The sequence below is a fragment of the Moschus berezovskii genome, chromosome 23, assembly GCF_049115385.1.
Source record: "Moschus berezovskii isolate FMDL1 chromosome 23, NW_MosBer_1.0, whole genome shotgun sequence".
Classification (NCBI taxonomy): Eukaryota; Metazoa; Chordata; class Mammalia; order Artiodactyla; family Moschidae; genus Moschus; species Moschus berezovskii.
In genome coordinates, this window is record NC_142482.1 from 31,533,969 (window position 1) to 31,556,422 (window position 22,454).

The 22,454-nt window shown below is 43.8% G+C and overlaps 1 protein-coding gene across 5 annotated transcripts in view; it reads right to left on the minus strand.

The window, feature by feature from the left end:
* Nucleotides 1–22,454, minus strand: part of RCAN2 (regulator of calcineurin 2) — a 302,524-nt gene that overhangs the window by 12,038 nt on the left and 268,032 nt on the right. For all 5 annotated transcript variants that reach the window (XM_055407205.2, XM_088831508.1, XM_055407203.2 and 2 more), the window contains 2 exons: nucleotides 14,106–14,279; nucleotides 12,903–13,074 (listed from right to left, as the gene is read on the minus strand). In XM_055407205.2, the coding sequence (XP_055263180.2) occupies nucleotides 12,903–13,074; nucleotides 14,106–14,279 (346 nt within the window). The remainder of the gene's footprint in view (nucleotides 1–12,902; nucleotides 13,075–14,105; nucleotides 14,280–22,454) is intronic.

Consider the following 22,454-nt stretch of genomic DNA (forward strand, 5'->3'; position numbering starts at 1 on the left):
ATAGTTAGTAAAAGGTGGAGGCTGGATTCAAACTCACATCCTGAAGTTTAACTATCATCCTAAAGCATGGAAAATGCCTCTTTTCATGTTGGAGCTTGACTAACAGCTACATATTACATTTTGTCATTTTTTTTGTGTGTGTGGATGTGCCACGAGGCATGCAGGATCTCAGTTTCCCAACCAGGGATGAAACTCACACCCCCTGCAGTGGAAGTTCAGACTCTTAACCACTGGTCCACTAGGGAAGTTCTGACAAAATCAAAGAGGACATGATCCAAGGCAGGGGGACTTACTGAAATCACAGTTGTGGGAATTCCCTGGTGATCTAGTGGTGAGAATTCAGCATGTTCACTGCCTTGGCCCAGGTTCTATTCCTGGCCGGGGAACTGTGATCCGACAGCCATGGGATGTGGCCAAAACAAATTAAAATCAAACCAAATCACAGCTATTTGCTAGTCATCTATTCACGAGATCAGTCTGAAAGTGAAGAAAGAACCACTTTTCTAAGTAGAAGTGGAAAGAGGGATTTGGAATTGAAAAAAAAAAAAATCTAGGGAGGAAGATATATCAGAGAGAGAAGTCCTTTGCAAAATTTTTCTCAGAGTCCTTTCTGGTTCCATGGGCTCATATTTAATTTTGGGAGAAAACTGCTGTAGGTGGACTCGAGGACAGAACCAATCACTGGAGAGCAATTCGATCTCTTTCCTTTGTGCAGCTTCGGTCAGAGAATGCCCTCTCAGCCGGGGGGGGGGGGGGGGGGGGGGGGGTAGAGGGTATAAAGCAAAGCACAGACCAACTCCGATATTTGTCCTGAGAACAAATGCATCTGAATAACCACCCCCCCGCCCCCACCAAGGACACGCAGCTCGTTCTTACTGCCTGGTAGACTCTGCTTCAAGTGCTGTACATACCTTAATTCACGCACAGGCGGAGGAAACCAGAAATCTCTGAGGATGCCCTGCTAAACAATACTGCTCAGAGAAGAATGACCATGGCATCCACTGTGAGTTTGATAGTGTCTATGTATCAGGCACTGGGCTAAATCCTTTACAAGTACTACTTATTCCATCTGCATGATGTGCTTGCAGTTTGTCAAATTATCACCATTTATTGAAAAAAAGAGAGGTGCAGAAGGGGAAGCACGTAAGTGGTGGAGGTAGGACTCCAATGGAGGTCCACTGATTATCAAAGCATGCCGTTGCCTGCGATGTTTAGGGATGGATTCAGAAGGGCACAGAAGAGACATCAGGGTGGCACATGGACCGCCCTGCCTCAACGGGTCTGGAATAAGTGCATGTTAGGGAAAGATTATGGACATGAAAGACCTGAGGTCTTTTTCCTCACCCACCCCCATCCTCAGGCCTGCCCCTTCTCAAGGCAGAACAGAAGTGGTCTTTGGTAAGATGGAGGAGGGGTGAAGGGAGGGAGAGGGAGAGGGAAGTGAGGGGAGAGAGGGAGAACAATTCCATGGTTTTGTTCTCAGAGGTGCTCCATCTCAGTAAAAGAAAGTTTGCCTCACACTAAAATGGCTATCATCAAAAGGTCTTGCAAATAACAAACGCTGGTGAGGATGTGAAGAAAAGGGAACCTTTGTTCATTATTGGTGCATCCACTATGGAAAACAGTATGGAGGTTCCTTAAAAAACTAAAAATAGGACTACCATAAGATCCAACAATTCCACTCCTGGATATTTGTCGAGAAAAATAAAAACACTAGTTCAAAAAGATACATGAACCCCAATGTTCACACAGCATTATTTACAGTAGACAAGATATGGAAGCAACCCAAATGCCCATCAACAGATAAAAAAGATGCAGTTGCTATATGCTGCTACTGCTGCTAAGCCACTTCAGTCATGTCCGACTCTGTGCGACCCCATAGATGGCCTTCCACCAGGCTCCCCCGTCCCTGGGATTCTCCAGGCAAGAACACTGGAGTGGGTTGCCATTTCCTTCTGCAATGCATGAAAGTGAAAAGTGAAAGTGAAGTCGCTCAGTCGTGTCTGACTCTTAGCGACCTCATGAACTGCAGCCCACCAGGCTCCTCTGTCCATGGAATTTTCCAGGCAAGAGTACTGGAGTGGGGTGCCATTGCCTTCTCTGGCAGCTGCTATATATATACATATATATATATATGAATATTAGTCAGCCATAAAATAGAACAATTCTGCCATTTAGAGCAATGGCAGAGAGAATATTATGCTTAGTAAAATGTCAAAGACAAATACTATATGATATCATTTATATGAGGAATCTTAAAGAAAAACTGAATGTACAAAGCAATATATACATTTACAATGTATAGTAAAACAGAAACTGACTCACAGATACCTAGAACAAACCAGTGGTTTCCAGTGGGGAGAAGGAAGGCGGTGCAATATAGGGGTAGGGGATTAAGAGATGCAAACTACATGCATAAAGTATATAAGAAATATAAATCCCTATACTGAGGGCTTCCCCAGTGGTGCTAGTGGTAGAGAACCAGCCTCCTAAGAGACACAGGTTCGATTCCTGGGTTGGGAAGATCCCCTGGAGGAGAGAATGGCAATCGACTCCAGTTTTCTTGCCTGAAGAATCCCATGGACAGAGGAGCCTGGCGGGCTATGATCCATAGGGATACACAGGGTTGGAGATGACTGAAGCAACTTAGCGTGCACACGAGGATATATTGAACAGCACATGGAATTATGGCCATTATTTTGTAATAACTTTTAATGGAGTGTAATCTATAAAAACTCTGAATCATTATACTATTCTCCTGAAATTAATACTGGAAATCAACTATCTTTCAGTTAAAAAAAAGGAAAGTTTGCTTATCTTCTTTGGGTTTTCCTCTAAGACTGGATTAAGGGGCCATTTATCTTCATTCCTGGACTTCCCTGGTGGCTCAGAGTTTAAAGCGTCTGCCTGCAATGCAGGAGACCTGGGTTCGATCCCTGGGTCGGGAAGATCCCCTGGAGAAGGAAATGGCAACCCACTCCAGTACTCTTGCCTGGAGAATCCCATGGACAGAGGAGCCTGGTGGGCTGCAGTCCACGGGGTCGCACAGAGTCAGACACGACTGAGCGGCTTCACTTTCACTTTCTGTCTTCATTCTCTCCTGAGTCATTTAGGACCTGGAGGCACTTCGTGTGGACAACAGGCTGAGGCCCTGAATCAGTGGTTGGGACAAAGGAGTGGGAACCCTGGGGAAGCCACAGAGGGAGAAGGTAGGAAAGTAAAGAGAAACCCGGGCGTCTGTGAGGTGGGGCTTGGGTTCCAGGGATGAGAGGAAAGTGAAGATGTGGGGAAGAAAGGCGTGCTCTCGTTGTGCTTGGTCACAGAGTCAGGAGGGTCCCCGGCCTGGGGGTGATCACCCTGTTCCTCCTTTCCCAGGATTAGGGGCCTGACTATGGGAATAACTATGGACGTGCACCCACTTGCAAGTCTTGGTTCTGTGTCTTTTCTGTTTTTCTACAATGTACATGTTTTACCTGTGAAATAAGAAAAGGAAGTACTTCATATTGCTACTCAGTAATGATTGAGGATAATTGTGGAATATATACTTAGAAGATAAGCCTTTTTAACATATTTTTCACCCCAGGGGAAATTTTTCCAAAGGAGGCGGAAAATTAGGAGTGCATGTCCCTGGCTCACAAATGTGTATCCCTCCCATGGGGGGTGACGTGTGGAGACTGTACTAAAATGGAGCCCTGGGACTGGCTGTTTTATTTGCTTTCCATATCTGTGATCAGAATACAGCAATCGTTGAACAAGAACTGGGGCTTATATAATTTTAGGTCATGCTACTGGCACCCCAAATATAGGTGTTCATCTATATTTTAAAAATGGAATTTTTCTCTACGTCGGAATCAATGAGACTGGAATAGAAAATGTTTCTTCCTTATAAGTGACATGAATTAATGACATTTATTTTTCCCCTTGGGGAGAAACAATGTACACAGAGCAGCAAACCAGCAAAACTGCTTTACCATGGCATGTTTTGATGGACAAGAATTTGGAGAAAAAAAATCTAAATATAGCCAATGTACTTGAAACTCAAGCACGATTTTAAGCCCTCCTCTGCAGTTAACTAAAATTGATCTAACAAGAGCTAAAAATAGCAGGAGGAAAAAAGGGACCAGACAATGACTTTTCATATCTCTCCCTGCAGGCATTTCCAGTGACAATGAACTTGACCTTCCAGTGCCATCCTAGAGAGCAGAACAGGCTGGCATTTTACATCCCACCTCTGACCGACCACCCATCTAGTGCCAGGGACATCTCTATTTGCCATTTTGCTGATGATTGCAGATAAGCTGTTTTGCTGGGCTGGGTTTTGTTTTTCCTATTTTGTTTTGCATCCAAAAAGAACAGAGGATTATATTCTCTCTGGAGTCAGGAACAATAGGCATTATAAAATAAACAAAAGAAAATACCCAATTCATTCTCCACCAGAACAAAGCTCATCTTATTTTGTCCAGGGCATTGATAAATGATGTTCTGTCTGCTGTGCTTAGTCGCTTAGTTGTGTCTGACCCTTTGCGACCCCATGGACTGGAGCCTGCCAGGCTCCTCTGTCCAGGCAAGAATACTGGAATAGATAGTCATTTCTGTCTCCAGGCTATCTTCCTGACCCAGGGATTGAACCCTGGTCACCTTCATTGCAGGTGGATTCTTTACCATTTGAGCCACCAGGGGAATTCTGGGCTTCTGTAAATTCACCAGGGACATTAATATAAATTTTAATTTATATATATATATTCTGTTTCAGAATCTTTTCCATTTTAGGTTATTATAAGATACTGATTATAGTCCCCTGTGCTTTAAGTACGTCATTGTTGTTTATCTATTTTATATATAGTAGTGTTTATCTGTTACACACACACATTCTGCTTATTTAACTTATATGCAGAGTACATCATGCGAAATGCCAGGCTGGATGAAGCACAAGCTGGAATCAAGATTGCCAGGAGAAATATCAATAACCTCAGATATGCAGATGACACCACCCTTATGGCAGAAAGTGAAGAACTAAAGAACCTCTTGATGAAAGTGAAAGAGGAGAGTGAAAACGTTGGCTTAAAACTCAACATTCAGAAAACTAAGATCATGGCATCTGGTCCCATCACTTCATGGCAAATAGGGAAAAATGGAAACAGTGAGAGACTTTATTTTCTTGGGCTCCAAAATCACTGCAGATGGTGACTGCACCATGAAATTAAAAGATGCTTGTTCCTTGGAAAAAAAGCTATGAGCAACCTAGACAGCATATGAAAAAGCAGAGACATTACTTTGCCAACAAAGGTCCATTTAGTCAAAGCTATGGTTTTTCCAGTAGTCACGTATGGATGTGAAATTTAAGCTATAAAGCAAGCTGAGCACCAAAGAATTGATGCTTTTGAACTGTGGTGTTGGAGAAGACTCTTCAGAGTCCCATGGACTGCAAGGAGATTAAACCAATCAATCCTAAAGGAAATCAGTACTGAATATTTGTTGGAAGGGCTGATGCTGAAGCTGAAGCTCTAACACTTTGACCACGTGATGCGAAGAACTGATTCATCGGAAAAGACTCTGATGCTGGAAAAGATTGAAGGCAGGAGGAGAAGAGGATGAGATGGTTGGATGACATCACCAACTGGATGGACATGAGTTTGAGAAAGCTTCAGGAGTTGGTGATGGATAGGGAAGCCTGGCATGCTGCAGTCCATGGGGTTGCAATGAGTCGGACACAACTGAGCGACTGAACTGAGTGTGTGTCTGTTAAACCCAAACTCCTAATTTATCCCTCCTCCAGTCTTCCCCTTTTGGTAACCATAAGTTTGTTTTCAATGTCTGGGTGTCTGTTTCTCTTCTGTAATTCCATTTGTATCATTTTTTAGATTTCACGTACAAGTGATATCATACAATATTTGTCTTTCTCTGTCTGACTACACTTAGTATGATAATCTCTAGGTCCATCCATGTAGCCATAAATGGCATTATTTCATTCTTTTTTATGACTGAGTATATTCCATTGTATCTCTATACCATATCTTTTTCATTCATCTGTTGACAGACACTTAGATTGCTTCCGTTTCTTGGCTATTGTAAATAGTGCTGCTATGAACATTGGATGCCTGTGTCTTTCTGAATTACAGTTTTTGTCTTTTCCAGATATATGCCTAGGGGTGGGATTGCTAGAACATGAGGTAGTTCTATTTTTAGCTTTTTTTTTTTTAAAGCTATTTTTTAAAAAGTTCTATTTTTAGTTGTTCTCCATAGTGGCTGCACCGATTTACATTCTCACCAACAGTGTAGGAGGGTTCCTTTTTCTCCACACCTTCTCCAGCATTAACTATTTGTAGACTTTTTGATGATGGCTATTCTGACTTGTGTGATATTCATCTTGCAATTTTGATCTGCATAGAAAGTTTCTTCTGTTTTATATAGACCTGTCCTTTAAAAAGAACAGAGGATGGTGAATCTGATCCACACATCCTGCTTGACATTAGAGGAAAACATCAAACTCTCCTTAAAAGCCAAGGCCCTGCATATGCTTTAGGAAGTGCCAATAAGCAGAGAAATGAATTCTAAAGAATTCAAAATGTCTAAGTTGTCCTGTATTTTTTAAAATATCCTTTTTCAACAATCTGGAATTGCTTCTGGAGAAATAATTTTGTTCTGCAAGAGATCTCCCTGGTTTTTTAAACTGCACTTCTTAAGGCAAGGGTGCTGGCTCCATTAATCCTTTCTGTGTCTCGCCAGGGGCAGAGGGACATATTTTAACTTAGCAGCTGTGTAGCCTTTGGCAAATTACTTAGCTATTCTGTGCCTCACGTTCCCCAGCTGTATGCTGCTGCTGCTGCTGCTAAGTCGCTTCAGTCGTGTCCGACTCTGTGAGACCCCATAGACGGCAGCCGACTAGGCTCCGCCATCCCTGGGATTCTCCAGGCAAGAACACTGGAGTGGGTTGCCATTTCCTTCTCCACCCCAGCTGTATAAATGAGGAAAATAACAACACTTTCTCGCAGAGTCGCTGCAAATGTTAAATGAGATAATCTATACAGTAAGGTGTTTAGAACAGTGCCTGACACTCAGTAAGCCCCATATATCAGTTCTAACCATTGTTTCTGTTTACACTTTTTCCCCTAATTTATCTATTTTACTTACTTTCTGTTCTGGATGAAAAACAGAACATATGGTCATGGAGACAGTGGTTAAAAATGTTTGATACTGGGCCTCTCCTATTTTCCGGACTATGATCCTATTCTCACTATTACAAACAGAACAAAGAGACGCTTCCCCGCGGTTACGTGGCCCTGGGCTCACACCGAAATCCATTAAGGATTTCAAAGGAAACCCACAAGTTTGGGTTTGATCATGGTCCTTTTGTGATCACACTGTTCCCACCAGGCTTGTTTCAAGAGCCTCTTTAGAAGCTCTGGGGAGCATGACTTGTCCCTCTCTGGAAGAGAGTCACCAGTGTTCCTTTCTTCAAGAACAAGGTGATGTTTTGTCCTTTTCTGTCTGAGGCAAGACCTGTGTCCTCCCTCTCCCATTTATCCTCCATGAAAAGGTCTAAATAACACGTTGTTGCCTTCCATTGGCAGCTACATGTGTCAAAGCTTCCACAAGCCAGCTGGTTTGCCAGTGATCCTGGACCCAAGGGCCATCTGATTCCAGACCCCTGCTCTGAGATGCTCTTTCTCTAGACTTACTCTTCCTCAGCATCCTTGGATTTCTGCATCCCTTCTCAGTCACTCAGCTGGACCAATTTAGCACCATTAGTCACTCCTCGGAAGGAAGCAAAACTCCATTCCTTTGATCATTTCAGTTGCTTTGCTCGCATTCTAATTTATGTCTCTAATACTGGAACTAAGGTAGTCATCCTTAACATGGAATGACTTATAATTTGTTACTGAAATGATTCTGCCTAAGGATTAAAAATGAATTTTATGAAATCTTTTTTTTTTTTTCTAAATGGAAATGCCAAAAGTCCTCTTGGTGGAGAAAACATTAATTTAGTGCTGCCTGACTCAGTCTGGCTAAAGCCATAAAATAGCAACAGTTTGCCAGCGAAGAAATTATCTCTGGGGGCGGGGGGAGGGGCGGGCAGTGGTGGGTCATGGGTCTGATTCATTCATTCATTCAGTATTTACAGAGCATCTACTATGTGCAAACTGCTATCAGGCACTGGGAATACCAAAATGAATAAAACATGCATTCTCCCCTCAAAAAAGCAGGGGAGACGGAAAGATGAACAATAGAAAATTACCAGAAGGGGAAGTGAGCATTTGTGGAAAGTGCCAGGAGACCCAAGTAGTTCCCAGCCGTGGCATCTGGCTGCGGAGGGGGCAGAGGTGTGGGTTGGGGGACTCAGTGTGTGGTCCTGCTCTCTCATCACTGCAGCTAAAACAGCGGCCAGAGGCCCAGGCTTCTACTAGAACCTGAGCGAGATTTTCAGTTCAGCTGTTGGACATAAATCGTTTATCTGTGTGGAGTGTAGAAGCCTTAAGGACGCCGGAAAAGGACACGTGGATAATGAAATGAAGAGAAACAACCTTTAAACTGCTGAAAAACAATGGAGAAAAGGAGAAAGAGAAGACACCCAGAGTGCAGCTGTTCTACGGGACGCAATGTCAGTCAACTGTAAGAGCAGGAGCTCCTCCATAGTCACTCTTGCACACACAGCACACAGGCCTTCATTTACACACTTACCAGGCTCTGGGTCAGCCTTTCTGGAAGTTACGATGGTGTTAGAGGTGACTGTCAATGCAGGTTTGGGCTAAATATTCTGCCCGTCTCAGAGCAAAGATGGCCTAAAGCCCACCCAGGCAGCCAGGATCCTTAATAGAGGCCATTGGATCGGGCCAAGTGGCAGTCAGAAGAGCCAGGGACACTTGTCTCTGCCTCCAACCAGCTGTGTCACCTTAGGCAAATGCACTCACCCCTCTACTGCGCAGTGCTCTGATCTGGAAAATGGGGATATTAACAGAGCCTATGTCTGTGTTGACTGCACAGCAGGGTACTTCAAAGCTGGTAGATTTACTTGGTGAAGTAAATTTAAGACTCTTGAGAGTCCCTTGGACTGCAAGGAGATCAAACCAGTCCATCCTAAAGGAAATCAACCCTGAATATTCATTGGAAGGACTGATGCTGAAGCTGAAGCTCCAATACTTTGGCTACCTGATGCAAAAAGTGGACTCACTGGAAAAGATCTGACGCTGGGAAAGATTGAAGGCAGGGGGAGAAGGGGACGACAGAGGATGAGATAGTTGGATGACATCATCAATTCAATGGACATGAGTTTGAGCAAATTCCAGGAAATAGCGAAGGACATGGAAGCCTTGCGTGCTGTAGTCCATGGGGTTGCAACGAGTCGGACACGACTCGGCAACTAAACAACAACAACAAAAGGGAAGGTGACGGTCACAGGTTAAGCTGCAAAATTAAGGCAAAAGGCATGCATTCTAAGACTATTGATAAATTATTCACAATTCTAAAAAGAAGCCCTCTTTTCTGTCTCTTTAAGGTCATTTTCTTCCCAGTTCCTTGCTGCTCCGTACCATGCTCTGTGAGCATCCCTTCTGAGGACTGATCCCACTGCCTCCACTCCTGCCTCTGTCAGTCCCAGGTTACACTGGTCCCCGGCAGTGGCCGCAGACCAGGGACTCAGCTCCATGAGCCAGTGAGGTGGTCTGAGACTTGCCCTTATCTTTCTTTTGCATCATGCTCTGTGAACATTATAAATCAATTTTCTTTCTGGCTGTAGATTAGAAATGATTTGAATTTCCTGGATTACAGGCTCCAAGTGAGAGGACCTGAGGCCAGCTGGGATCTGAAAGTCTGACTTAGCATGGGCCTCCTTTATAGAGAGTGAAATAGGAAGAGTACTGCCGTGGGGCCCTGGTCCCGTCACTGGCAAGTCATTCCTGCTTCCCTCTTGGGGCCCCAGGTTCCCCTCCTGTGAAATACTGAGGTCCTCTAAGTTGCTCAGTCATGTCCATCTCTGTCTCCCCAGGGACTGGAGCCTGCCAGGCTCCTCTGGCCATGGGATTCTCCAGACAAGAATGCTGTAGTGAGTCGCCATTTCCTTCTCCAGGGGATCTTCCTGACCCAGGGATTGAACCTGTGTCTCTTGAGTCTCCTGCATTGGCAGGCAGATCCTTTACCGCTAGCACTACCTGGGAATCCCTAGGCCCTCTAGCCAAGACCTCAGTGATTCTATATAGAGCTCTGTTTGCTAACATTCAAAACAGCTGTACAAGATGTTCAACTGTGTTCTTGTTAAAATCTTGGCAGTCAAACCAGCAGCTTGAAGGATAGCAGCTTTCATGGTCCTGCTTTTAAAGTGTTCTGAGTGGGACTTCCCTGGTGGTCCAGTGATTAAGAATCCACCTACCAATGCAGGGGACCTGGGTTCGATTCCTAGTCCAGGAAGATCCCACATGTTGAGGGAAACTAAGCTCCTGTGCCACAACTACTGAGCTTGTGCTCTAGAGCCCTGGGCTGCTACTACTGAAGCCGAGTACCCTAGAGTCCGTGCTCCACAACAAGAGAAGCCACCGCAATGAGAAACCCGCACACCACGACTGAAGAGTAGTCCCCACGTACTGCAACTAGAGAAAGCCTGTGTGCAGCAATGAAGACCCAGCACGGCCAAAAATAATAAATAAAAAAAATTATATTAAAAAATAAAGTATCCTGAAATGACTGGGGGAAATGGGTCACAGGCTTGACTTCAGCAGACCTGGTTTATTTCACACACTCTACAACATCTGCACATATCACACACGTGGCTCTCTTGGGAGAGAGTCATGGGATGGGAGTGCATATGCTCGGAACTCCTGTATGTGGACCAGACTTTCAAGGAAATCACATTCCACAAACATCTCCCTTATTATTGCTTCTTTTATCAGCCCATCTTGGTAGTTGGATACCTCCTGCTTCTCAGTAGTTGAAACCAATAGCTATTTTAAAGGCTCTGAGAAGCTGAATGACTAGACAGTGATTACAAAGAAACTCCCCAAAGACACTGCTGTTGAAAGTGCTGTAATCTAACTTTAAGGCCACACATGGGACAGCCAGTAATTCTCTTGCAGGGAGTAATTATTCATCACATCAGCCTCATGTCAATCTGAAGACCCAGTAAGATGATCAGCTTTTCCTGAATTGCCTGGGAATTTCTTGGTTTTAGCATCACAAGTTCCCAGGAATCCCCTAAGTCTGAGGGCACCAAGACAAACCCTCATACTCAGGATTCTTAAATTTCAGTGTCTGCAACACTCAATTTTAAAAAAAGTGAAAGTGAAAGTCAAGTCAGTCACGTCCGACTCTTTGAAACCCCAGGACTGTAGCCCCCTTGGCTCCTCTGTCCATGGGATTCTCCAGGCAAGAATACTGGAGTAGGTAGCCGTTCCCTTCTCCAGGGAATCTTCCTGACCCATGGATCAAACTCTAGTCTCCGGCACTGCAGGCAGACTCTTTACCGTCTGAGCCACCATGAAAATCCATATATGTTATTAAAACTTGAGATTTCTGGGGTGAGAGATACTAATGCCAAATGTTTTCCTTATCTAAGAAATACTGATAAGAACTTATAAATAAATTTATCATCCCTAGACAGAGAAGGCAATGGCACCCCACTCCAGTACTCTTGCTTGGAAAATCCCATGGACAGAGGAGCCTGGTAGGCTTCAGTCTATGGGGTCACTAAGAGTCGGACACGACTGAGCGATTTCACTTTCACTTTTCCTTTCATGCATTGGAGAAGGAAATGGCAACCCACTCCAGTGTTCTTGCCTGGAGAATCCCAGGGACGGGGGAGCCTGGTGGGCTGCCGTCTGTGGGGTCGCACAGAGTCGGACACGACTGAAGCGACTTAGCAGCAGCAGCAGCAGCATTTGGCTACCAATGGTTCCTGAACTCATCTGCACATCAGAATCACCTGGGGAGATTTCTTTTAAAAATACTGATGCTTGATTTGATTCAAATCAATTCAATTAGAATTTCTGGGGTGTGCACTCAGCCCCCTTTCACACTGTGAGAACCGCCAGTGCAGAGAGCAGGCACAGTGACTATTATTTACTTTCAGATCTTCGGTGCTTAAAAGCTCAGCTGCCACTTGGCTGTGGCCCACCCACTTTCCACTGTTTCCCCTCTTGCTATAATGTAGGAAAACTACTTTGGAGTACAAGGCGGCACCATCAGCTGAAACTGAGGACAGTGTCACTTCTAGGTATAAAAACATAAGCTTTTGGACAAGTGTGTATGAAATACGTACAAGAATGTTAACTGCAGCTTGGATTGTAATGGCAAGAAACTGGAAACCATCTAAACGGCCATCAGCAGGAGAGTGGATGAATACCTAGTGGTAGTGGACTTGCCCGATGGAATACTGCACCATAGTGAAAATGACAGCATCCAAGCTACAGGTACCAACATCAAAACAAAATGACCATAGATTTTTTCTAAAGTTAGAGGCTAATGTGACTGGCTTCCCTGGGGGTCTTAGAGGTGTCACTTTGCAGATAAGATTGTTTTGTAGCCAAGGATTCCTGGGCATACTGTGGCAGCAGGAAAACAAGGTTGCACAGTCTCGAAGCCTTGAGCCAGCTGGTAGAGCTCATTTTGCCTGTTTTGCAATCTTAAAATATCTGCATTGCAATCCAGAAGCTGGGACTGACATTTTAGTGCCAGTTCCCGAATTGCTTTTGAACAGGTACAGAGTCTGATGTAGCCTTGCTTCACCACAACTACAAAAAAGCCCGCAAAGCAACAAAGAACCAGCACAGCCAAAAATACATAAATTCACATTTTAAAAAAATTACGAGAAAAAAAAAAAAGAAATGCAGACGTTAGGATTTTAGGATGGTTCATCTTGTTTGACTTTTCTAAGCGGCTGCCAAATGTTTATTTCCAGAAAGGGCCACAGAGCTTACCTGGTCCTAGTTTGGCCACGGCATAGAGGAGGTCATAGTTAAGGACTGGTGTGGCATCGCTGATGGGCTGCCAGCCGACGGGCGGAGAGGCAGGGGGTGAGATGAGGAACTGCTTGGCAGGCTGTGGTGGGGCCAAATGCAGTTTGTCTCCGTCTGTCTCTGGAGTCTGAACCTTTCCAACACAGGAGAAATGAAGGCGCATTATTCATTTTGGCCTCGGATATGCCGTGCTGCTCCACTGAGATGCACAGCCTGGCCTTTAGCCTGTGACAAATGAACCAATGAACCAGGCTGCAATAATAATGACTACTGACCACACACCACGGGCTCAGTTATCTTCCTTGATTCTCAAAACAGTGGATCTCAGCCTCTAGCTGCATAAGAATGGCCTGGGAAGTTTACTAAGACAGAGTGCTGACCCCCACTCCTGGAGTTTCTGAGTCAGTTGATGGGGTCAGGGCCAGAGAATCTGCATTGCTAACAAATTCCCAGGTGATGCTGATGCTGCTGGTCCCCAGACTTTTCCTTTCCTTCCCTTCTTTCTCTCCCTTCTGTGTCCCTCCCCTCCTTCCCATCCTTCCTTCATATCCTCTTTCCTTCCTTCCTTCCGTTTCTCTCCCTTCCTTTCTCCCTTCTGATCGAGGTGATATTCACTTAACTTGAAATTAAGGCATTTTAAACTGAACAATTTCATTGGCATTTAGTCTATGCTCAGTGTTGGGCAATCACCACTCTTATCGAGATTCAAAGTATTTTTATTACTCCAGAGGAAACCCTGGACCCATTAAACAGTTACTACCATTTCTGTCTCCAGTAGCTGTGATGAGCCCATTCTTATTACAAGTATTAGCTGGTCTTTATTGGGTGTTTATTTACCAAATGCTAAGCACTTTAACACACAATAAGTCATTTAATCCTCATGATAGTGTAAGAAGTATGTCATCATCCCCATTTGGAAACTGAGGCCCAGTGAGGTTATATAACTTGCCTAGATTAGAACCAAGGCTGTCGTGGGCACTCAGAGCCTGTTTTCTAAACCACTATGCTGTCCGGGCCTGGGAATCATGATACAAATTTATTTTTTAGCGAACTAATCATAGACTACAAAGCAATCTGAAAGTAGCAAGGGCCTCATTTACATTTTACAAAGGTAAAAAGACAATGTAGGGTAGATGGATTAACTCTGGATAAGAATGATCTTACCTGGGCAAAGTAGAGTTTTAACTTTTTCCCTCTGAACTGGGTTTCATGAAGCTCTATCCTGGCTCGGGCTGCAGATTTGGGATTGCTGAAGTTTATTCGGACACGTCTGAAACTCTTAAACAGCTGGAACGTCACACAGTCATCATAAGTCCGGAACAGACCCTCAAATTTCTCCTGATAAAAACAAACACAGAGAAAAATCCATTGATCACATATCTGGTACGATGCCAGATCTGACAAAAACAAATGAGAAAGTAAATAAATAGGCTCTTCCTAACGTAAAATTCAAACAGATCATTGTGACATATTTTTTTCACCTGTTGATCTGTTACCAGGTGATAAACATGCCTGTGGATTCTGTCACAGGTTTCATAATCTGGGTCCAGGGATTCATAGGAAATAAGTGAGTGTAGTTGGAAATGCATGACAAACTGATGATTATGGTGAGTGTTTCAACACAGATGTGTTTGTTTCTGGGACGGGTATCATAACTGTCAAAGGTTCTCAAAGGAGTCCATCATCTCCAAAATATTAGATCTACTCAGTGAAGTGTGTGGTCGACATTGCTAGTGATGGTCAAGATTGAGGACACTGTTCTTGCCTAAAAACAGAAGAGCTCACACAACCCGAACACTTCTACTAGTCAGGCAGTGCCGTGTGATTAGTTCTGGCCAATGAAATGGGTACAGAGGCAGGAAAGCCCTTTAGAAAATGTTCAGCCTCTTTCCCTGAAGATGCAATATGCTCCAGATGGGAGAAGAGTCAGAATAGGATTCTCCTCAGCCTGGGTTCCTGAATGGCTCTGTGGAGCAGAAATACCTTCTTCCCAAATCCCACCCCACATAGCTGACTTCGCCTCGAGAAAGGAAAAGAACTCGCTACTGTATTAAACTGAGATTTGTGAATTAGTTTATTCCTGCAGCACCACCAAGCCTATCACAAAGCAGTAATTTAAAATTTTTGGTTTGATACAAACTTCAACTGAACAAGCATCTATTCAAAGCTTACTTTGTACAAAGGATAGTCTCTGAGTTTTAGGAAGATACAGAAGTGAGAATCATTCTGTTTCAACTCTCAATGATCTAATAATCTAAGGTGACAGGCAGGCAGACACAAATAAGAGAACACTGTAAGACTGGTAAAAGACAAAAGAAAAACTAAAAAAAAAAAAAAAATATGAACACCATCTATCTGGTTCCTCTTAGCTTCAAAAAAAAGACTATTATGAGAAACAAAAACAGTACATATTAAGATACTCTGTGTTCTTAATGGAGAAACAGCCACTAAGGAAATAACTTCTATTTTAAAAAATGGTTGATTCTTTCATTTCTACAGTAAAAGATATTTTGTCATAAGGGTGAGTTCAAGTAGGAATGAAGATGCATGAAAGATTAATACGGCAAGATTCACTGCACTTGGATTTGTAAGGGGCCTAAGAGATAATTAACTCAGCCTTTCCCTTCTCAACTCCATCATTTTGCAAATCAGGACCCTGAGGTGTGAGGAGATGAGGACCTGCCCACGGTCACAAGGGCAGCTGCTGGCAGAGCCAGAACCAGAATACAGAGATGCGTTCAATTACATCAGTAATTACCTGCTAGACTGAGAGGAAGAGGTTCCTGCATTAATAAAAGCACGAGGAGGGAGCAATAAGCTACCCCAGGCTCTTGTGCGGCCACATCTAAGAGGATCGACAAGGTGATGCAGGGGGAGAGAACCGCTGCCCTCCTCGGCTGCACGGGAGAGGGACTCGGATGTCCAGCAAGGCCTTCCTGCCTCTTGCACAAACAAGTGAACTGGTCTCAGACCCTCAAGACCAAGGCCTGCGATCCTTCCAAAGGCTGCTGCCCATTTCTGAGGTTCTCCATTGTGTTGCCGACCACGCGTGCATTTGCGCTGCCGCTTCAGTTGTCTGACTCTTTGTGAGCCTGTAGACCATAGCTCATCAGGCTCCTCTGTCCATGGATTTTCCAGGCAAGAACACTGGAGTGGGTTGCCATGCTCTCCTCCTGGGGATCTTCCCAACCCAGGGATTGAACCTGTGTCTCCTGCGACTCCTGCATTGCAGGTGGATTCTTTATCACTGAGTCACGGGGGAAGCCCATGGCCCACCACAGTTCCTCCCATTTTGACTCATGTCTCCATGGTTGCTCTCTTTTTTTGTCTGCATGTATTAGCTTTGTTTGTTTGTTTAGATATAAGGGTGTTTATTGAAACGCGGCCATGGCAATTTTTTTTTTTTTAAAGAATTTGAATGTCATGAATGGGGAAACTTTATTTTAAAGTATTTTTTTTTCACATTCTTTAAATTGAATAAAAGAGTTTTTACATTCTATCGTGCTTTACAATTTTCAAAAGTTTCACACACATGATTTCATGTAACCCCATTACACCCCTTTTCAAAACAACTTTATTTTTTTTTCCACTCTCATGACATTTGTGGAGATATTTGAGGGGTTCTCTCTTTCTTTTCAGGCTCTGTTCTTACTCCTCTTTCCCTAGCAAGAACGAAACAGAAATCTTTCCTCGTGTGTTCCTTAGGTAGTTTTTATTCTCCATTCTCAACCCTTGGGATGAGCCAACTCCCAGGCTGGGGGGCCTCCGTCACGAGCCCCAGGGGGCTTTCTTTTGATCTGTTTATTTATAAATTCTTTAAAATGTTATTGACTTATTTACTGACTGTGCTGTATCTTCATTGCCGTGCGGGCTTTTCTCTAGTTGCAGCGACCACTCTATAATTGCAGAGCTCAGGCTTCTTACTGCAGTGGCTTCTCCTGTTGGTGAGCACGGGCTTGGCTCGGTCAGTTTTGGTTTCCAGGCTCTGGAGCACATGATCAGCAGTTGTGGTGTGTATGGGTTTAGCTGCTCAGCAGGGTGTGGCACGTTCCTGGACCAGGCATCGAACCAGTGTCTCCTGCAGTGGCAGGCGGATTCTTCACCACTGAACCAGCAGGCAAGCCTCCCCAGGGGGCTTTTTAAGGCATCCCCCCCTTCACCACCCCACTACTGTGTTTTCCTGAACAAGTATCCTAGTGAAAAAAATGCTTTCTGGTTCCTCGCAAGAGGAAATAGTCTCACCAGGCAAAATCCAAGATGGCGGTTTGATTAATTTGAGACTTTTTAGGAATGGAAGGAATTAAATTGAAAGCTCTTATCTGTATCTTTTAGGACAAAATCTGTAGGTCTTCTTTGTGGCTCTACGTTTTTCCACTCCAGTCTGGGAGTTTCCTTCCTATCCTGCCCCTATCCTCACCCCCACACCAGGACCTCAGCATAGGTGTTAAGACCAGCCTTGGAGGGAGAGGTGTTTTTTCCTTGGAGTCTAATTCTTTGCTTTTTGTTTTATACGTCTTCTTGATGCTTCACACCCCAGCTGTCTGGCCTCTAGAGCCTGAATTAGGAGGAAGGAAGGGAGGAGACCAGGCTTCAGGCTTAGGGCAGGGGTGACATGAATATCAGATGTCAGTGATGAGTATAACTGCTTTCTCCACTACTTCTCCAAAGAGAGCTCCAGGCAGCAAGCTGGAGATGGGAGGTGACAGAAGGCTCTTTGTTAGGTCTTGTTTTGGGCTTAGACCAAAAAAAAAAAAAAAAAAAAGAAATCTTCCACCAGACCTGGGGTGTGTCCCAGAGCTCAGAGACCAGGGTTTTTCACTGGCCCATCTGGAGCCCATTTCTACAATGATAATAATAAGCAACTAACATTCACTTGGCTTGTCCACTCTGCACAGGGCTTTTGAGAACTTGCAGTGTCGAGGGTGACAACTGGCCAAGCGTTGGGAATTTGCTGGTCGTCTCTATTGTTTTCCACTAGTGACATGACAAGCATTTCATGTGCTAAGGCAGCAGGATGCCAGACCAAACTGGCAAGAGGCAGCTCCAACTCAGTGAAGGTGCCAGGTGTATCCTTAGGCAAAGCGGTGACTAGATGAGAGCAAGTCCCGTGGGTCCTCCATCAGCTTTTACAGCAAACTGTCTATGGCTTTGATGCCCAGGTTCCCACCAGGGACACGGTAATATTTTTCTGTCCTTTGGCTGCCAGTTTCTTCTAGCCTGGTACCCCACAAACCCAATAAATTCATTTCCTCAAGAGTTAATCTCGTTTTAGCCACTGGTTTGCATAAAGCTGTACAGCAGTGATCTCAAACTCTAGTTTCAGGACTTCTTCACATATATAAATAAATGACAGAGGATCCTAAAGAACTGTGGTTTTATATTTCAGTTTATTTTTTTGAAGTATACTTGATTCTGATTGCAGCCATGAAATTAAAAGACACTTACTCCTTGGAAGGAAAGTTATGACCAACCTAGATAGCATATTAAAAAGCAGAGACATTTACTTTGCCACCCAAGGTCCGTCTAGTCAAGGCTATGGTTTTACCAGTGGTCATGTATGGATGTGAGAGTTGGACTGTGAAGAAAGCTGATCGCCGAAGAATTGATGCTTTTGAACTGTGGTGCTGGAGAAGACTCTTGAGAGTCCCTTGGACTGCAAGGAGATCCAACCAGTCCATTCTAAAGGAGATCAGTCCTGGGTGTTGATTGGAAGGACTGATACTAAAGCTGAAGCTCCAATATTTTGGCCACCTCATGTAAAGAGTTGACTCACTGGAAAAGACCCTGATGCTGGGAGGGATTGGGGGTAGGAGGAGAAGGGGACGACAGAGAATGAGATGGCTGGATAGCATCACCGACTTGATGGACATGAGTTTGAGTGAACTCCGGGAGTTGGTGATGGACAGGGAGGCCTGGCGTGCTGTGATTCATGTAGTCGCAGAGAGTCAGACACGACTGAGCGACTGAACTGAACTGAACTGATTTACAGTGGTGTGTTAATTTTTGCTGTGCAGCAAAGTGATTCAGTTATACATATATATATGTTTGTATGTATATATACACATTCTTCTTCATATTCTTTTCCATTATGGTTTATTTAGGATATTGAATACAGTTTCCTGTGCTGTACAATAGGACCTTGTTTTGTATCCATCCTATGTATAAGAGTTTGTTGTTCGCGCTCAGTGTTTCCATCATGTCCAACTCTTTGAGACCCTATGGACTATGGCAGCCCACCAGGCTCCTCTGTCCGTGGAACTTTTCAGGAAAGAATCCTGGGGTGGGTTACCATTCCCTCCTCCAGGGGATCCTCCCAACCCAGAGACCGAACCTGCGTCTCCTGGGGCTTTTGCATTGCAGGTGGATTCTTTACCCATTGAGCCACTAGTTTGCAATCTCTTAATCCTAAACTCCTAATCCATCCCTCCCTAGTGCAGCTTCAGTTCAGTTCAGTTCAGTCACTCAGTCGTGTCCGACTCTTCGCGACCGCATGAATCACAGCATGCCAGGCCTCCCTGTCCATCACCAACTCCTGGAGTTCACTCAAACTCATGTCCATCGAGTCAGCGATGCCATCCAGCCATCTCATTCTCCATCGTCCCCTTCTCCTCCTGCCCCCAATCCCTCCCAGCATCAGAGTCTTTTCCAGTGAGTCAACTCGTTGCATGAGGTGGCCAAAGTATTGCAGTTTCAGCTTCAGCATCAGTCCTTCCAATGAACACCCAGGATCGATCTCCTTTAGAATGGACTGGTTGGATCTCCTTGCAGTCCAAGGGACTCTCAAGAGTCTTCTCCAGCACCACAGTGCAAAAGCATCAATTCTTTGGCGATTACCTTTCTTCACAGTCCAACTCTCACATCCATTTATGACCACGGGAAAAACCATAGCCTTGACTAGACGGACCTTTGTTGGCAAAGTAATGTCTCTGCTTTTTATTATACTATCTAGGTTGGTCATAACTTTCCTTCAAAGGAGTAAGCGTCTTTTAATTTCATGGCTGCAATCAGCATCCGCAGTGATTTTGGAGCCCAAAAAAATAAAGTCTGACACTGTTTCCACTGTTTCCCCATCTATAGTGCAGCTTGCTGCTGCTGCTGCTAAGTCACTTCAGTCATGTCCGACTCTGTGTGACCCCATGACAGAAGCCCACCACACTCCCCCGTCCCTGGGATTCTCCAGGCAAGAACACTGGAGTGGGTTGCCATTTCCTTCTCCAATGTGTGAAAGTGAAAAGGGAAAGTGAAGTCGCTCAGTCGTGTCCGACCCTTAGCGACCCCACGGACTGCAGCCTACCAGGCTCCTCCATCCACGGGATTTTCCAGGCAAGAGTACTGGAGTGGCTTGCCATTGCCTTCTCCATAGTGCAGCTTAGAGCATCCTAAAACATTTTCTCAAGTCACCCTTTGTATTCTCATACACCACAGAATGACTTTAAGTGGACATCCCACTACGTTATCCAGATTATTGAAAAGGCATGTGCTCAAGAATAAAGACTGATAAAAGTTAACAACTTTTATGGCTTCATCAAGGATATTCTGAAGTAAAATTGGTATTTTTATTTATTGCACTCCTTTTCCTTTTTTAAATAAAAACTTTGAGTGTGTAGTTTTAAAGAATACAAATACCAATAGTATAGTTCAATGCTACTGCATTGATTCCTACCAAAGTGCCAGCAGTTTTACCCACATTGGCTTTTGCACCATGGGTGTAAGTGTCAACGTGGCTGAAGAAGCAAATAATGTCTTAGTATTATTATTATTGAAATATCAATAGTTTTGATCTCATGGGATATGGTCTTGGGAACGCCCATAGACCACCCTTTGAGAGCTGCTATACAATAGGACCTCAGAAAAGGTAAGATAAGGGTCTAGTGAGACTCTTAGGGTACAACATGATGGAGGTCAAAGGATGGTCTGCTTCCATCTGAGTGATGCCCCGGGGTTACGTATGGTCAAGAGTAATCTAGAATTTGGTACAGGGAGGATGTTGAGGAGTTATTTTAGAACACAAATTGTACTCTCAGGAAAATTAACAAGGAGCTCTAGAGAACAAAGTGAGAGAGGCTAGGAGAAGGAGTTTGTAGGAAAAGAAGGACCAGGGATGAAGAGTGGAGCTGGATGAGACATGAACACAGGGGAGGATGCTGTGTCAATGGGGAGTATTCTGAATAATGTACACCCTTAGCAGGGTAGACGAGATAACCAGCAAGGAAGGGTGCGATAGCTGGTAGGACCATGTAGGTCTGGGGTCCAAAGAATAATTTGGTATTTTTACCCTCAATTTTTATCAGCTTCATTCTTTATATAGCAAGAACTACATGGTGCATATAAAGCCATTCCAGGCAGTATGCCTGAAAGTTGTGAAAGTGACTGCTTATAGACAATGTAGATCCAAGGCAAACTCAGGTCTTATTTGAAATCAAATAATTCTATGGTTTCAAATATGAACACTCAGGAATTTAAAATTTTCTACCTTTAAATGTAATTGCTTTTCTTGAGTGGTCTCGACAGTGTTGAGACAGATGTAGATGAATTGCTGCCCCTGGTACCATTTATTGCTTCCCCTGGAGAATTTCACTGAAATTTTCCTTTAACCTTCTTATTTCATCTCTGTTACAATTACTCCTTTATTTATTAAGTGTGCCCTACATTATAAAAGATTCTAACATGGCTTATAAAGACATTGAAGAATGAAATGAAATGAAAATTGGATAGAGAAAAAGAAGAAAACAAGAGTAGAAAGATAAAGCCAAAAAGAAGGACTCTTCAGAAAAAGTGAAAAGCTTCTCATCTAGTCTTGATTATCTGCCATGGGTGGGCCAACATTTTGCCTCTGATTTTTCTCAAAGTTGACATGGTACGGTCATCCTCATCAGTTATTCAAATCTCAGGGCCAATAAGGTAAAGTTGAAGCTGGCCCGAAAACCAGACAGAAAGATCAGCCCATGGTCCTCATACAGAAGCTCTGGTGATATAGAGAATATCTACATAATATCTGCTACCCTTAGATATTATAGAACACAGACCAAGTAGCAGGTGATCTGTTAATAGTTTCCTATCAAAATAGAAGCAACAATTATTTTTTAAATCAACAGCCTTTAACAGAGTCCCTAAGACTTAGGAAGTGATCAACAGATTCTACTTAATTGGTTGATACAAAATCCCAAGGTATTTTATAAACTATTAGAATGCTGAAATATTACCTTCAGTTTAATTCTAAACCAGACAGCTTGTAGATAAACAATATCATCTAATATATCATCTCATTAAATCCTCACTAAGGCCCCCTTTGAGGGAGAGTTGGAATTACTATTATCCTTAGTAACACATGAAAGCCAAAGAAGTGAATGACCTTCGCAGAATCACCTAACTAGTTAGCAAAACCAGAGCTAGTAAGCTCAAGTTGTTTATACTACAGCTATATCATGAATGATATGCAAACAAGTGAGGAGTCTGAAAAACCAGAATGAGAAAACCAGCTTTCCTTTTCCATCCAGAAGAACAGTCTTGACC